Source organism: Varanus komodoensis, unplaced genomic scaffold (genome assembly GCF_004798865.1).
Source record: "Varanus komodoensis strain SLA01 unplaced genomic scaffold, ASM479886v1 scaffold79, whole genome shotgun sequence".
Lineage (NCBI taxonomy): Eukaryota > Metazoa > Chordata > Lepidosauria > Squamata > Varanidae > Varanus > Varanus komodoensis.
The window spans coordinates 1,264,075-1,280,585 of NW_025336467.1; the positions used below are offsets into that span (position 1 = coordinate 1,264,075).

At 48.4% G+C, this 16,511-nt stretch overlaps 2 protein-coding genes across 2 annotated transcripts in view; one reads left to right on the plus strand and one right to left on the minus strand.

Annotated features, from left to right (window-relative positions):
* TBXA2R (thromboxane A2 receptor) overlaps positions 1 to 11,331 on the plus strand; it is a 32,943-nt gene extending 21,612 nt beyond the window's left edge. Inside the window, exons 2-4 of the mRNA XM_044453499.1 lie at positions 4,423 to 5,354; positions 7,468 to 9,239; positions 9,423 to 11,331. Coding sequence (XP_044309434.1) covers positions 4,557 to 5,354; positions 7,468 to 7,737 — 1,068 coding nt within the window. The 5' untranslated portion in view covers positions 4,423 to 4,556 and the 3' untranslated portion in view covers positions 7,738 to 9,239; positions 9,423 to 11,331. The remainder of the gene's footprint in view (positions 1 to 4,422; positions 5,355 to 7,467; positions 9,240 to 9,422) is intronic.
* Positions 11,332 to 13,551: 2,220 nt separating this feature from the next.
* GIPC3 (GIPC PDZ domain containing family member 3) overlaps positions 13,552 to 16,511 on the minus strand; it is a 12,601-nt gene continuing 9,641 nt past the window's right edge. The window contains exons 4-6 of the mRNA XM_044453436.1: positions 15,554 to 15,666; positions 14,424 to 14,505; positions 13,552 to 13,703 (exon numbers count right to left, since the gene is read on the minus strand). Of these exons, the coding sequence (XP_044309371.1) occupies positions 13,552 to 13,703; positions 14,424 to 14,505; positions 15,554 to 15,666 (347 nt within the window). The remainder of the gene's footprint in view (positions 13,704 to 14,423; positions 14,506 to 15,553; positions 15,667 to 16,511) is intronic.

Here is a 16,511-nt window from a genome sequence, read left to right on the forward strand (position 1 = left end):
GCGCCCCCCCCCCCCCGCCGGCACTGCCTTAGCTGCCTCAGCCCCCCTCCAGCACCTTTCAACTGGCCCCCCGCTGGAAAAGTTTGAGGACCCTGTTCAAAAGGAACAACTCTGTGAATGGCAGGAAAGTGGGACAACTTTTAGAATGGGTAAATTTAGAACATCTCCTTCCTTATAGGCCCTCACGCCCCTTAAGATCTGTGGGAGAGGCCCTGCTCCGGGAACCCTCCCTGAAGGAGGTAAAAAGGACATCAACTCAGAGTAGGGCCTTCTCTGCAGTGGCACCCAGATTATGGAATGAGCTCCCCAGAGAGGTCTGCCTGGTGCCAAGCTAATACTCTTCTTAGTGCCAGGTTAAAAGCTTTTTATTTAACCGGTATTTTAAAAGTTAGTATTTTAATGTGCAGTTGCTTTTTACTTAATTTATTTTTATTCACCATATGTTATTATTGTTAGAGATTGTTTTAGTGTACTTGATTTTAAGGATTGTAAACCGTCCTGAGATGCCATGCATAACGGCAAATAAATAAATAAAGTATAGAACCAGGAGGAATTGGGACAATTAGAAGACAGGACAAAGGGAGCCTTTTCTGACTAGTTTCCAGTTCTTTGCACTGGTTTGCTCAGGAATCTGCCACACAATTCCACGTCTGAACAGTGTTTGGTCATGTTTCCATACTCGTTGGATGTCCATTGCCACTTTTGTGGGGTTCTTGGAGCCCTGCAAAGCCAAGCTGGTGCTACTTAAACAACAAACCCCCTTTTTTCCAGCTCTGAACTAGAAACCAAGATGGCGCAACTTAGCCGCAGTACTGGACGTTCCACTGAAAGCTGCTACCTCCAGTTCCAGTTCCTTTGCCAGCTACCTCTTCTTTTGACTAACTCGCTCATCTGTTACTGGAAAGATGAGAATTCTTTGCTTCTTACGGGGCTGAATATGTTTCAGAGTTAATTGGATGCAGATGTTTGTCTGCTGTTTGGGTGCTGATGGCAGGGCACAATTCTCTCTGCTTCTCATCCTCACGGGGATTTAGCGGTTACATACCAGGCCAAATCCTGCCATTTGCAAAACTGGCTTTGCAAAACTGGAATGAGCAAGGGCTCCAACCTTGCAGGTGTTCCAGTCTTGGGTAAGTTGAGGGCAGAAACACTCCGTCATCTGATTATTTCTCAACAAGTTTGTGGAATTCAGGTTTATTCCACCGCCTGTTTTCTCCCTTGTATTTGTGGATTGTTTCTTATTTGCTCTGCTCTGAGTTTCATTTCTCTCAAATTTCAATTCAGGTGGGAGAATTCCAGAGTGAGAATATGCTTGGTTCAAGACAGATTTCTGTTATTATGTTGTATTTATATCTCGCCTTTGTCACGTGGCATTTATATCCTACTCTTTTCCCTCTTCCAAGGAAACCAAAGTGACTTCTATAATTTATCTTCACAACCACCTTGTGAGGGAGGTTGGGCTGAGAGTCTGTGACTGGCCCAAATCACCCAAGGAGCTTCATGGCCATCTGAGGACTTGGACCTGGGCCTTCCCTGCCCTGAACCAGCACTCTAACCACTAGGAAACACTACCTTTGCATCTCTTTCCTTCCACCCATGTTGCCTATGTGCATGGATAAAGCTCAGCCACAAGAAAAGTAATATTCCACCAGCCTTCCTGAAGAACCTACTCCAGGAAGGCTATTTCCTTACCTGTCTTTATTTCAGAAAGAAGAAGGGAAGTGTGACTGTTTCATTAGCAAAAATGCTATTTAACTTTTCCCCTTCCCTTCCCTTCCCTGCCTTGTTTGTTGAGTCTATTTTGTCCATGAGCTTGTGGTCAGACAACACCGTGTTTAACTGTTTGTTTGCCCACTACTTCCGGAGGCTGGGCAATAGAACAAAAATACTGGAATTTCTTTCTGGGCTGCTCTTACTGTATATTCATGTGCACACGGACCCTCAAGTCTTGCGAAAACAGCGCACAAAACCAGATCGTGATTCAGGCAAGCAAAGGATCATAAAAAGACTTGCTTCTTGCTGAGTTTTACCAGGGTTGGCCTTATTTTGTCTAGCACAAAAAAGAATAGCAAAGAATAAAAGGCTGTTGCATATCGTTTTACTTCATTTCTGTTCTGCCCCATAGCCAAAGCTGTCTGGGCAGCTTCGAACAGTAAAATTTTACAGATTTTGGAATAAGAGAGTGGAGAATTACGAGGGGCATTGGTCCCACTTTGGAGCTTAATTCAGAGTTTAAAATCCGGGGAGACATTGAGAACATTCTCTGTCAGATGTTACTCTGATGCATATTGAAAGAAATCTCGGGAATTTCTTCTCTCCTGGGTAATTAATCCAATGCGTTTGCTTTTTCGTCAGCTGGAAAATAACATGCCACAAAGCTGCACACACATTCGCTGGGCAGAAAAGAAAATGGATGGGGTAATAGACGGATAAATAGATATAAGACTCCAGCTCAGAACATTTGGCTCGGGTTTTATTTGACCTCTGAGAAGCTGAAATGTTTCTTTAAACAATATATAGAAAGGGATTATTGTTTTGGCATAACTTTCCCCAAATGGCAACTGACCTGAAGCCAAGGGGGATGATGAGATTTCAGTGTTCAGTTTTACAACAGTTTTACAATTAGTTTTTTTCTCCGGAGCAAGAACGCTTAGCTGCTCCCGTTTGTTATGTTCTTTGAAAGGAGGTCATGATGGAGGTGCACACAATGATGTGCAACACATAGGAGGCGCTTTCGGATAATTTTTCCTCCTCTTTCATAATATTGGAATCCAGAATCATCCAATGAACAGTAGAAAATTCAAGATACTGAAAGGACAGGCTTTCTATACCAGTGCAGAAGGGATTCTGGGAAGCGATGGAACTGAGGAACCCAAGATGGAATGGTGGCTCCATTTTATTATTACTTATTACATTCATATCCTGTTTTTTTTTTTCTTACAAACTCAAAGCGGCTTGCATCCTTCTCTTCCTGCTCTCAATTTTATCCCAACAACAACCCTGTGAGGTAGGCTGGGCTGAGAGGCTGTGACTTGCTCAAAGTCACCCAGCTGGTTCCACAGTCGATGGATCTGAGGTGGGGTTGTATTCATTAGAAGACAAAAACTGCAGGTATTCCCCAGTTTCAGTAGCTAAGAAACACAAATTTGTCTTGCTTGTGGGAAGGCTTGTAATGAAACCCTTGGAGTCCATGAATGCTCACAGACTCTGGCTGTACAACCTGTCAGTCAGTTTATTGCATTCGCCATAGGCCATTACAAGTTAACAAGGTAAAACACTGAATTAACAAATAAAACCAGAAATCAAGTGTATTAAAACATAATACTAAAATACAGACCAGGTGTGATTCAGGGCAGTGTCCCCTTTAAAACCTCCCTAGCTCTTATCTTTTTAGCTGTGTGAGAGCAAAAAGAAGAACGAGAATAGACACATACGCATCAGCGACGGACAAGAACACGAACTTCTCAGGATCAGAGTAGGCATTAACTATTTTTGACTAGTAGTACACTAGTCAAAAAGTTTCCCTAGGTTCACGATATGTTGACCTTTTTGTTTAATCAATATTTTAATATGCATCAATAGTAACTGAATTTTATTGTTTGTATTTTATTATCTACAGCCAGCCTGGAATAGTCTATTTATTGTATTTTGATTTATGTTGTAAGCCTTTCAGAGATGCAAGTAATGGATGGTATACAAATTTTATAAATAAATAAATATAAAGAACAGTGAGGAATATAGTGCAAGAGGTCCTCTGCTTCAGGTGATCTTCAGGTGCAGACACGCTGCACCATTGGAGTACGAGAATAGTGACCAGGGAGTAAAGCTGTATATGTGGTTTGGAAATGAAGGGCTGTAAAGGCCACACTAAGGCCATAATTTGGGATGGAAACTAAGTAATCCGAACTTATATTTATTTATTTTTCATTTATTAAAAGCTTTTCTATCCCGTCCCCTACAGAACGTCTCGGGACGGCTTACAATAAATAAACAGAACAGCCCCACAGCATCCAACCATGATATACTAAAACCCCAGTTAAAATCAGTTAGACATTAAAATAATGGGAAAATTAAAAGGGGGCCGCCTGACGCTGAAAATAATATAACGTCGGCGCCAGGCAAACCTCTCCGGTCATGTTTAATCAGTAAAAACCAAGGAGAAGCCTCGGAGTTGTACAACCAACAACCTTTCCCATCAGGACGGACTGCAGGATGCCGAAGAGGGAATGGCAGGAGGGTCTCCTTGTGCAAATTCTAGATTGTGCAAACTGTTACAAAAGTCTTGCTGTTTTGCGTCATGGATGATGAGCGGCTCCTCGGAATTATGGGCTCTGGCGGGGTGGGACCCTCATGTTTTGAAAGGCATGGTAGGAACACCATGTTTAACTCTGGATTGCTCTCTTTTCCCCCTTCTCTTTGAAGAACTGCCTGGACAGAGCCAGCTGCGAACGATGGAAGAAAGCAGGGTGCCGGAGACGCCTCTCCCCTTGAAGACCGTAAGAGCACCGAAAGCTTTGCATGGGGCGATGTGAGACGGGACCCCACCCTTCCCAGCCATGGAACTGGGGAACCTCAGCACCGCCAGGGGCCTGGGCGCCTGCTTCCGCAGGATCAACAGCAGCGAGGAGGACGGGGGCCAGATCCGCTCGCCGTGGTTCTCCCTGGTCTTCGGCATCATCGGCCTGTGCTCCAACCTCTTCGCCCTCTGCGTGCTGGTCAACTCCTCGCGCAAGATGCACAGCCGGTCGCGCTCCTCCTTCCTGGTCTTCCTCTGTGGCCTGGTGGTGACGGACCTCATGGGCCTGCTGGTGACGTTTGCCATCGTCATCCCCTACCACTTCACCCACTTCGACTGGAGGGACGTCGACCCGGGCTGCCACCTCTGCAACTTCATGGGCGTCGTGATGGTCTTCTTCGGGCAGTGCCCGCTGCTGCTGGGCGCCACCATGGCCGGCGAGCGCTTCGTGGGCATCAACCGCCCCTTCTCCCGCTCCACCAGCATGCCGAAGCGCCGGGCCTGGACCCTGGTGGGGCTGGTGTGGGCCCTGGGCTTTGCCTTCAGCCTGCTGCCCATCCTGGGCCTGGGGGACTACAGCCTGCAGTACCCCAACTCCTGGTGCTTCCTCACGCTGGTCCACGACGCCCGGAACATGGCCTTCTGCCTGATGTTCGCCCTGCTGGGCCTTCTCTGCGTGGGCCTCTCCTTCCTGCTCAACACCATCAGCGTGGTGACCCTCTGCCGGGTCTACCACGACGCAGAGGCGGTGCAGCGCCGGCGGGACAGCGAGGTGGAGATGATGGTCCAGCTGGTGGGCATCATGATCATCGCGACCGTCTGCTGGCTCCCCCTCCTGGTGAGTGGCAGGACTTCCTCCCGCCGCTCCTCTTTCATTCCCACCCAGCTGAGTAGCTCGGCCTTCGCCAGCTTGGTGGTCTTCGGGGGCACGTGGAAAGCAGCTCCCAGAGTCCCATCCAGCAGGGCCGCTGATGGGGAATTCTGGGTGTTGCAGGCCAGACGTGTCTGGAAGGTCCCAGGTTGGGGAACAGCTGGGGAACTGAGATTGTCTTTCTGGCTTCTCTCTCCACAACACCATGCCCTTGACTCCAGGAGGCCCTGCAGAACACTTTCTAAGAGATTCCCACCCTCTCTATCATTGCAGTCGTTGAGGACAGAAAAGTCCCCTTCTTGTTGTCTGCCTGTGAGAGAGAGAGGCAACACCAGCAAGGCATTATATCTTTCTTTCTTTCTGTCTGTCTGTCTTTCTCTGTCTTTCTGTCTTTCTTTCTTTCCTTCCTTCCTTCCTTCCTTCCTTCCTTCCTTCCTTCCTTCCTCTCTCTCTCTCTCTCTCTTTCTTTCTCCTTCCTTCCTTCCTTCCTTCCTTCCTTCCTTCCTTCCTTCCCTCTATGTATCTATCTTTCTCTTTCTCATCTATCTATCCATCCATCTCTCTTTCCATCCATCCATGCATGTATCTATCTTTCTCTATCTATCTATCTATCTATCTATCCAGCCATCCCTCTCTCTCTCTCTCTCTCTCTCTCTCTTTCCTTCCTTCCTTCCTTCCTTCCTTCCTTCCTTCCTTCCTTCCTTCCCTCTATGTATCTATCTTTCTCTCTCTCATCTATCTATCCATCCATCTCTCTCTCTTTCCATCCATCCATGCATCTTTCTCTATCTTTCTATCTATCTATCTATCTATCTATCTATCTATCTATCTATCTATCTATCTATCTATCCAGCCATCCATCTCTCCCTCCCTCCCTCCCTCCCTCCCTCTTTCTTTCTTTCTTTCTTTCTTTCTTTCTTTCTTTCTTTCTTTCTTTCTTTCTTTCTTTCTTTCTTTCCATCTCTCCCTCCCTCCCTCCCTTCCAAGCACTTCTTATTGTCGGTGAACCTCAGCAAAGCAGCGTGACCCCATCTGCATGTGGGACCAGCTGCCACAGTCCTTCATACAGAGAGAATCCGTACATTTAGATTATGGATTTGTGCAGTGATTAGTAACAGGTTTGTGCAGTGATTAGTAACAGAAAATGTCGCAAGCATGGCTCGATCACATCCTTTGGAAAGGGAACACATAAACAGCAGGAAACACTCACTTTTGGAAATTTGGTGTCAAAAATTTGCCTCCAAGCTTTTTTGTAAAAATTTTGGCCTTCTTGACAGAGGCTGATGTTTTATTTCCGACTCTGGTGTCTCTCCGATAGAACCCTAAGTAATGGACCCTTGTTGTTTGGTCATCAGGAAAAATTTATCTTCGTCACAGTCCTTAAATGAACCCTGCAAGGCAAGTCAGCATCATCATGGCAGACTTATGAGTAGACCTGGCTTTGCACAGATAGGGAGCGCTGAGCATCTGATGCAGCGAAGCCTTTGGCAGTCTTACTCAATGGCTGGCATTGGTCCAATGCTGCACACGTTATTGAAGTGGAAAAGAGGGGTCAGCCCACTCTGTTCCCCTGCATGGGGGGAGGGGGTCTGCCCCACAGCAGAGAGGAGTGAAAAGCTAAGCCAATCTGCCCTTTGGTCTTGTAATCCCTTCGAATAGTTTGGATAGTTCAAATATGCAATAGTTTGTCTGTCTAAGGGAAGCCCATGCTCAGCATTCTACTGCATCTCTGCATCAGGTGCTAGTGGATGGTCCAAGGTAGGAGCATGACCTGCTTTTAGGGGAGGGTTCCCATTGCATCTCTGCATGAGTCCCTGTACCCATCCAGAGTCCCTGCATAGACTGTAGGACACATTTTCTCTCGTGCTTTTGTAGGCAACCTTCCCTTCTGTCCCCGCTGCCGATGAATGACTAAATAGGACCGCGATTCCCATTCAGAAAATAAATAAAAACCCTCAAAGAAAAGGTTATGTTCCTGCATAAAATAACCAGGGGGACTTGTTTGAAAAAAAAGACAACAGAGAAATTGATATCTTCTTTGTTACATCTCTCTCCACAACCCCCGCAACCCCCACTCCAGATCCTCATTGCACAAAAGGCCCTTCAGGGGCCCCCCGTGGGGGTGGCCACCAATCAAATCCCCCACGAAACAGAGAAAATGCTGCTCATTTCCCTCCGCGTGGCCACGTGGAACCAGATCCTCGATCCGTGGGTGTACATCCTCTTCCGGCGGGCCGTCCTCAGGCGCATCAACCCCAGCTTCAAGTCGAGGCCCTCCATCATCTCTCTTTATCCTACGCTCAACGCATCGCTGCGGCGGAAATTTACCCAGGAGTCGGTGGTCAATTAGGAAGGGGGCGTGTGCCTGCAGATGGGAAGACCCCTCCCCAGTACGGCTCTAGAACGGGGAAGCACCTCTGTTTCACGCTACCGCTCACTGCTTTAAGAGGACGAAGGCACTGGAAGCATGCCCAGCTGCCCACACCTTGTGCCTGCCCCTAAACCTGATCCTGGGCCCCAGAAAAACCCCATGCCGGCCGTCCTAGGAACCCTATTACTGCATGAGCCATATGCAACTGACATTGCCGCAGACTCGGGTGGAAGGACCCCGAGAGGCATGCTTTGGATCCATTTGAGGCTCGCCCCAAAGCACAGAGTGGCCTGGGGAGGTGAGCCACCTGGCTTACAAGCGAACGAGGAAGAGCAGGATAGCCGGAGCCGTGCAAAGCGCTGCAGACTGTTGCTGCAGAAATAAATCCCACTGAACGATTTCTCCTTGTCTCTGTGCCCCTTCTGAGGTGAGATGCAGCCCTTTTCTGGGCCAAGTAAACAGGACTGAAAGGAAATGGAAAGGCATCTTAAAGGATTACAGCCAGACAGATGAAGGCTGCTAAAAGAAAAGGGAAAAGCCAATGTGTTAGGCCACGTTAAGAGAGTTTAGATGAGATGAAAAGTCATACTCCACCTAATTCTGCTTTGGCCAGGTCTTAGTTGGAGTCCTGGGTCCATTTCTGGGCACCATGGCCCACGGACAAAGTCAAGTGTGCCCAGGGAAAAATGTGCATTCTCTCCAGAAAGTCCAGGCTTGGGCCACTAAGTGGAAAAAAGATGCCATGTGCTTGATCCTTCCTTCTGGGCAGGCTGACAAGGAAACAGATGTTCTGCAGGGACGGCGTGGAAAACAGGCACGGAAGCAAGCGGTGATGAACATGAATCAGCCGGGAGCTCCTCTTACTTCTCCCGAATGGAGCTTAGAAACTCCAAAGGGATCATGGCTTTGGAAGCAAAAATGGTAAATTTCTGCCAAACTGGCTCAAGAAAAGCCAGTCCAGCAGAAGCACAGCAGACCACAAAAAGAGAAGTGGAGCAGAGGAGAAGTGGATTCAACAAACTCCTCTCCAGATCCACGTTTCCAAACCTGTACAAGTCAGAAATTCAGGGCTGTTGAGCCCTTTTTTTGACCGGGCAGGTTGAAACCATTCAGAGGGACCACAAAACCATGGTTTTCATTTATCTTAGAAGAGAAAATAAAACCAGTCAGTTACTAAATTGCAAACGCTCAAGTGTCCAAAGGCAAATCCTATTGCGTGTCACTCAGCCGACCCATTATCTATTTTCTGTCTGTCTAATCCAGGCATTTGGGGATTGCTACAAAATTATCTGAATTTGACAAATTATAGTGCAACTCACCCATAGCAGCAGTAGTAAATGACTTTTATACCCCAAATGCAGAAAGGAATGAGTGCACCTTCAGGGTTGTTTTTCAGAGCTGGCAGTGATTAGACCATACCGAAAGAGGAAGGTCAAGATCTCTTCTGGCTGGTGCCAGAGTGCAGGACACGGAATAATCAGGTCCAGCTGCAGCAAGCCAGATTCAGGCTGGACATCAGGAAAAGCTTCCTCATTGTCAGCCTTGAGAAGAGAAGACTGAGCAGGGACGTGGTATCTCCCTATAAATCCTTGAAAGACTATCACAAAGAGGAAGGCCGAGGTATCTTCTCACTGATAAAAGAATGTAGGACGCGGAATAATCAGGTCCAGCTGCAGCAACCCAGATTCAGGCTGGGCATCAGAAGAAGCTTCCTCATGGTCGGAGTGATAGGGCAGTGGAACCAGCTGCCTGGAGGGGTGGTGGGCTCTCCCACACGAGAGCCATTCAGCAAGGACCTGGCCAGCCGCCTGAGTGGGATGCGGTAATGTGGTGTCCTGCAACTGCAGGGGTTGCACTCAATGGCCTTCATGGCCCCTTCGAACTCTTCTGTTCTATGAAAGCCTGTGGGGCCATGACTAAGAAAGCCCCGTCAAAAGTATACAGCAGACGAATGGCTCTTGGTGGGGTGGGGTGGGGAATGCTTGAGCAACAAGGCTGCCCCCTATGGGGGAAAGCTGACATAAACCTTATAATTCACCCAAGGCTTGCACAAAAACTTTTACTTTTCCAGGCATGGCCTGCAACACTGCAAAGTATAGGAAAATCATTCACTTGCACATAAGGCACCCCAGTATCTGAAACCGAGACAAGAAAGGAAAACATTTCCCTTGCTTTCTTTGTGCAGCTCTTTTGAGTCTGTTAACATAAATGTTTGTGTGAGCGCTGACAGGGAAATGCAAACACGGCCTGGCGGATTCAAGATGGCGCTGTGACAGCAACGCTTTGCTCGCTGCTCATATCTGGGTGAGAGTTCTCAATGTGCAGCAACATTATTAAAGAGGATAGTGAAACAATTGTGTTGCGCTTCGAGGAATAATTTTGCATCTCCTGCCTGATTCACAAGTCAGCTCAGTTGTCAGGTGGGATTTGAGGGGGAAGGTGTGAAAAGCAGGCAGATTGGTGGGTTGAGTTTTCCGTTCACGCTTGGAGGCAGAGTATGAACTGGTCCAGAAAGAAGAATGCCCAAGCTGTGCAAACTTTCGGATCTCCCATTTATCTTTCTCCTCATCATTCCTACTGCAGATGGCATGCGTGGCATTTAATCGAGAATTCCTAGCTCAGAGTTTTGAGCAGACAGAGCAGCTTGGTCTGAATTGTTCTCTCAGGTCGTCCCTGCTTTTATATGCAAAGTTATTCTTGTTGCCTTTGGCCAAGAGTCTCCATTTCCCAATCCTGGAGTAGGCACTGCTTCCTTGGATATAAAACAAGTCAGCCCTCTGCTAGCATCTTATATACTGAATTTTATTTTCAAGAAAATAAAGAGATTCCATTTTCCCTTAAATTCCTGGAAAATGGAAAGGTGAGTAGTTTGGGAAAGCCCGTGAGGTGTAGTGGATAGGAAGATGCACCGGGACAAAGAGAACTGGGGTTCAAGTCCTCATTGGGTTGCACAGCTCACTTGGGTGAACTAGGGCCAGTCACTGACTCTCAGCCTGACCTGCTTCACAGGTTGTTGTGAGGATGAGATGGAGAGGAGCGCTCTCATGGAACAATCTCTTGAGCTCCTTGGAGGAATAAAGGGCAATATTAATGTCACAAATAAATAAATAGCCACTCCCAAAATGGTGCTATCCAGGGTAGAAAGTGTGCTACTTGGTGCAAAATCTGTGCAATTTTTAAAACGCCTTCCCGCCCTTTTTCTCCCCACAACAGAACTATTAAGGAGGGAAAGTTGGAAAAGCTGCAAATGCCTTTTTGCTGTTGGTCGCTGATAGGGAGACGATCAACTAGAAGCGTGCCTGGTTCTTGAATAGAGAGGATACTGGAAGTTTTGGTGGAAACAAAACTGCATTATGGGATCCGCTGAACAGCCAGTCTGGTCACCTTCTGTGTGTGGATTTGTCAGGAGAGCTCTTGATCGTTTGCTCAGATATGAAAAGGTTTTCAAATTGCTGTTCACTACAGAGAAAGAGAGGGAGCGCGACTCTAAAGAATGACTCATATTCTACAATTTCAGGTGGGCAGAAAATGTAAAACTGCTTAGCAGAATGTATTAAAACCTTCTGAAAGTCATTTGTGTCCATTTTGATGACTAAAAATTGGAAGGATGATGCTGAAAAACTATCTTGAAGCCAATCTAGTTTCAGTAACACATTGCAACAGAAGATGTTTTTTAAATTTTAATTATTTCCAAAACAAGCTGACAGACACCAATGAATCTTTTAGATATCTCTCATAACAAGTCAAACACATGCTAATTCTTTCCAGATGGGTGAGATTTAGTCTTCCAATATAATTAATATCATGAATAAAAATAGCCAGGTTCTTTATGTGAATGCATAGTTACATTGGCAAAAAAAAGCAAGCAAGGATGGGAGAGAGAGAGATCTGGATCGGACGACCTGTAAAATCACATCAAGATTTCTTTTGTGTGGTGTGGAACACATGCCAACAGGCACTTGTAGCCACTGATGAAGCGTTGCAAAAAGAGAGAGAAAGAGGATGCAACCGTAGAAGCAAATCATACTGACAAACATTCTAGAGGTGCAGTTTTATGGTTCTGCAAATCTGATCAAGAAGAGAAGAAAATACACCAACAAACTGAGAAACCAAGCTGTGGCAAGCCCTGGTGTAGCATTTCGCAGAAAAGGTGCAGGTGTGTTTAGGAATGGGAAAAATTAGAAAACATACAATAGAAGATCCCTGATTTGTCAGTTTTACATTTCTGGGGTCTAGGATGGGGATTAGATAATTTGCAGCACCAACATCTTGGAAGAAATTTAAGCAAGAAAAACCTTGGATGCTCCCCATGGTCAGCAGAAGCCTCATTCCAGCCTTTTGGGGCTTTGGACTTAATGGTCCACCATGAGAGATGAATTTGGGGGCAGGGTCTTGCTTCTTTGCTTGGGAAATCTTGTGCTCATTTCATTCTCTCCAGAAATGGAATTTGCAGGACGAGAGAGATCAATTGCATGTTTTATGGGCTGGTGTCTTGGGGATGAAGCTGAGTGTGCACGGGTGCTTTCCTTTTTAGGGTGGTGTCCGAGGTCATATTTCTTTTGAGAGCTAGAGAAGGCTTAAGAGAGTGTGTTGCAGCTTGGCCTGCAGAACCTGCACCCCGCCCCTCTTTGCGCTTGCAAACAGCTTTTCCAAAACCCACGGCAACCAGAGGATGCGTCCCAAAGCTGCGATCACCTCTCTTCTCCAGACAACCAATCTTTTTTGGTAATTTCCCCAACATCTCTGCACTTCTTTCCCTGTTCTAAAAGGGCGGAATGCGTCTTGTCATTCCGTATGACTAGTAGCAAAAGCCTGAAGCTAAGATCATGCGTTTTGATGGTAAATCAGTTATAATGTGATTCCAACTCGGATCGCCATCACAAATCAAAATACAAAGATGGGTGGTGCTTGGGGTATTTTGCTCTCTTGCCTGCCACTGCAATGTGCCCCCACCCCCACCCCCAGGAAGTTATCTGAAATGCTTTTTTCAAATCGGGGCTCAAACGGGTTCTGTGCCCCTGGTATCTGAACCCAACCCCGAACAGATGGTCTCCTGCTTTACTTACATCATTTTTCTCTCCTAGTCCAAGTGGAAGGGAAACTGCTTTGGTGTGTTTGTGACCGAATCGGGCAGTGCCAAGCTATTCCCAGTAACTTCAAGGTGACAGTGATGGGAAGGTGGGTTTGCCGAGCTGGTATGCCTCTCCAAGCACTTTACAAAAGAGGAGGAGAGGCTGTGTTTCTCCTGGGTGCAGAGAGGCTGCAATGATATCCGCATATTGTTTTGTGCCCCCTTAGAGATGTGGGCTTCAGGTCATACCTCCTCTTTAAATTCCTGCCTGTTCCTTCTCAATAAAGGCCCAGGTTCAGCACTTCCTGCTGCTCGGCTGAAGTCCTGCTGCAGCAGGAGCAACATCCGTCTCCTCGGGGTGGGAAGTAGCGGCGGCCAGAGGAATCCATCAGGCCTTCCTTGGCTCCTGTGGACAGCTGGGCCCCCCAGCTGACTCGAAAAGGAAGTGCAGACTCCACAGAACAGATCTGCACCATTTGCAAATAGAACTGGAACCATTTGCAGAACTGGAATTCGCCTAGGTGAATGCCAAGCATTTTCAAAAATGAAGGCTATTGGGCTGATCTTTTAAAAATGTCCCTGGAGGGAAATCGCAGCTTGGGAGGTGATTCCAGGCCCAGAGGGCTTGGGAGACACCAGGAAGGCCAGGTAGGAGTGGGGAAGCAGATGACGGGGTGATCCGGAGGGAAACAGCCTGCCCTTTCCAGCTCTCCTCTTCCCTGCTACTCGGAGCAGCTCCTGGCCTCACAGATTTCCGTCCAAACCTCTGCCACGAACTCTTCGGGGAAAGCAAATTCGCCCAGCAGCGAATCCAGGCCACGAGCAAAGTCTTCTGAGCTCTGGCATTCTTTGGCCATCTCTACCACTGTGGATGCTGCAGAAGGTGAGTCTGTGTTAGATCTTAGCTTGGGCATAACGCCAGGTCACACCCGGTGGTCTCTTATCCCACCCTCTCTTGGTGGGACAGTTCTGCATGTTCATCTCGAGTTGAGAGGTTGCACCTGCCATAAGAACATGTCAGAACTGCCCAAGGTTGGTGTCAAGGGTAGACCATCTCAGCACCTTCTGAGGTCCCGCACCCTGGTACAAGTCACTCCTCCTCTTCCCCATCACAACATGCATCTTCTCCTGCTTCTCTGTGCAGCCCAGAAGATGGAGATGGTAGGAAGGCCAAGCAGGAGACGTCCTCATGGCCTCTTGGCTTCCTTCCCACCCAGCAAGAGGTAGCCATCGTGAGGAAGAGGAGGATGAACATGGGCGGGGTACATGGAGTTGAAGCAGGTGGAGAATGTCATGATGAGGAGACTTAGGTGGGTGTCATGCCCAAGGACCCTCTGAAGGATGGAGCTGGTGCAGGAACAGTACTGCTGAATTAACCACAGGTCCTCCTGGACCACTGTCCCACTTCCTGCAGTGGCTGGACAGATGCGGAAGCTTTCCCACATGAGATAGGCTGCCTTTCCATATGGAGGTTCTATCCAGGTGTGTTGATACAGTAGAAGGACAGGTAATGTGTGTGTGGGGGGAGGACCTCCATGAATGCCAACCAGTAATATCGGGGGAGAAGCATCCCCAGTCTTCACTCCCCACTCACCAAGTTCCACATCCCGAATGCCCATGTAGCTCTCCAGCAGGTCATCCACCTTCTCAGCAGCTTCTTCCTCAGACTCATTCGGCTGCAAACAGAAGAGAGGGCAGGAGATCAGTCCATGCTCAGGCCCCTTGGCCTTCCCAGCAGAGTTGACTACTCTGGATTGTAAACCTGTTGGCCCTCTTGATGCATGTGCTGTGGAAGACACCATCCTGAGACCTGATAAACCTGGATCCATCTCTCCACCTAGTTTCCTCCTGCCCCTTCAGTCCCTCAGCCTGATCTGCCTTGCAGGATAAAATTCAGGGCAAGAGGAGAAAGCCAAACACACCCCCTTGAACGCTTGGGAGGGCTGATGCAATTAAAAAATGCAATACATTTTTGGGAGATCCAGGCAGAAAGTCATGGGCACAAGCAGCACCTGGCTTTTTGGACCCTCCAGGATGAGACAGTTGACCAAATACTGGCTGGAGAGCAACTCTTGTCATGCCCAGCAACTCTCAGTCTTTTTGCAGGCAAATGTCTGCAAAGCCACAAAGCATCTGTGGAGCTCCCTTCATGGCCACAGTGCAGAAAGAACAAAAATAGGGCGAGGGGCCAGACTGCCCCCATGAGATGCCCCATGCCACAGATGTCACCTTATGGCCTCACGCTTGCTCCATTTCCTCACTCTCAGCACGGGAAAACAGGCTCAACCAGCACCGGAATAGAAGCTTCTCCAAACTGCTTGCCGTCCACACTGGAGTGGAGCAAGTGCGTGAAGAAGGACCTGCCCGGTCCTTGGAAGAACTCGACTTCTCCTCCCAGCTCAGGCTGAATCCCCGGCCTCCCCCTGGGCAGCTACTCCCAGTTCTGAGCTTCCCACCAGCTGCATCCCTCAGTGATCTCTGAGGAAGGCCAAGCTCCTTGAGGAGGCTCCTGGCCTGGATGTGGAACCGCATCTGGTTGAGAGGTCCCCAGGCCCTGAGGTAGGAGGGGATCCAGTAGAACACCCTCAGGACAACTGAGCTCCTGTGGGATCGTCTGCAGCCGCCCCCCAGCCCCAGGCACGTCTTTCCCATTTCATCATTTCTGTTGAATCCCCACAAGAAGAGGAGGACACGCGTGATCCCCGCCTCCCCGGCCTGACTCACCGCCTCCTCCACGGTGGCACAGCCTTTGGCACGCAGCCGTAGCGTCTCCCGTCCGCTGGCCACACTGCCCTCGTGGGGGGCCTTGCCGCTCCGTGTGCGCTGGCTGATCATGTCTGGGGGGGGGGGGAGCAGGGAGAGTGGCGGGTAGTCAGCTGGGGGAAGGGGCTTCCCTTCCCTTCAGAATGAACCGCAGGGCACGGTTTGTATTCCCAGCTTCCAGGCAGTCGATGCCCTCCGTGGGCGCCTTCTTCCCTTGCGTTCCCTGAAAATCCACAGGCGGCACTTCCACCCTGATGCCGCTACAACCCGTGCCAGCCAGGGGAATCGGGCAAAGCAGCAGCCCACAGCTGCCCCTTGTGTGGATGGTCCACACGCCCCCATCCAAACTGCAGCACGTTCCTCTTTTCACGCCAAGAACACGTTTGCACATCGCAAGAAACCACCCTGAGAATAAGCCAAGATGGGCTGTTTGTTCACTCGCTATCCCAGGTTACTTCCGACAGGAGGCCCAGTGCTCTCCGCTTTCTCTCTGCTCGCTCCCACTTCTGTTCCTGGCACTTCTGCATGGGCTTTCATAGCAAAGCTTCTTATATCCTTGTCCCTATGACATTATTTTAGAATCCCTCTATATAGTCCCTTTCTGGCTTCTTGCCTCGGTTCTCTTGCTACCCCATTTCCTTAAAAAAAAGGTTATTTTCAGAGCTTTGGAAGGATGCAAATTTTCTCCTTTTGTCTTATTATTGGCAACCATGTGACTTTGCACTTTCGTCTGTCTGCCATTTACTTTCCTTAGCAGTCCTGGTCAATATCCCTTCTATATGGTTTGAAATCCGCCACATCAATTTCGCCCTCTCAGCTGATTACCGTCCAGCTAATGCTTGTCAATTCCCTCCCTTCCTAGCTTGCCGCAACCCTGAATTCCAAAAGCGAAAGAGGAATGGGACGGATTGCCCTTCTC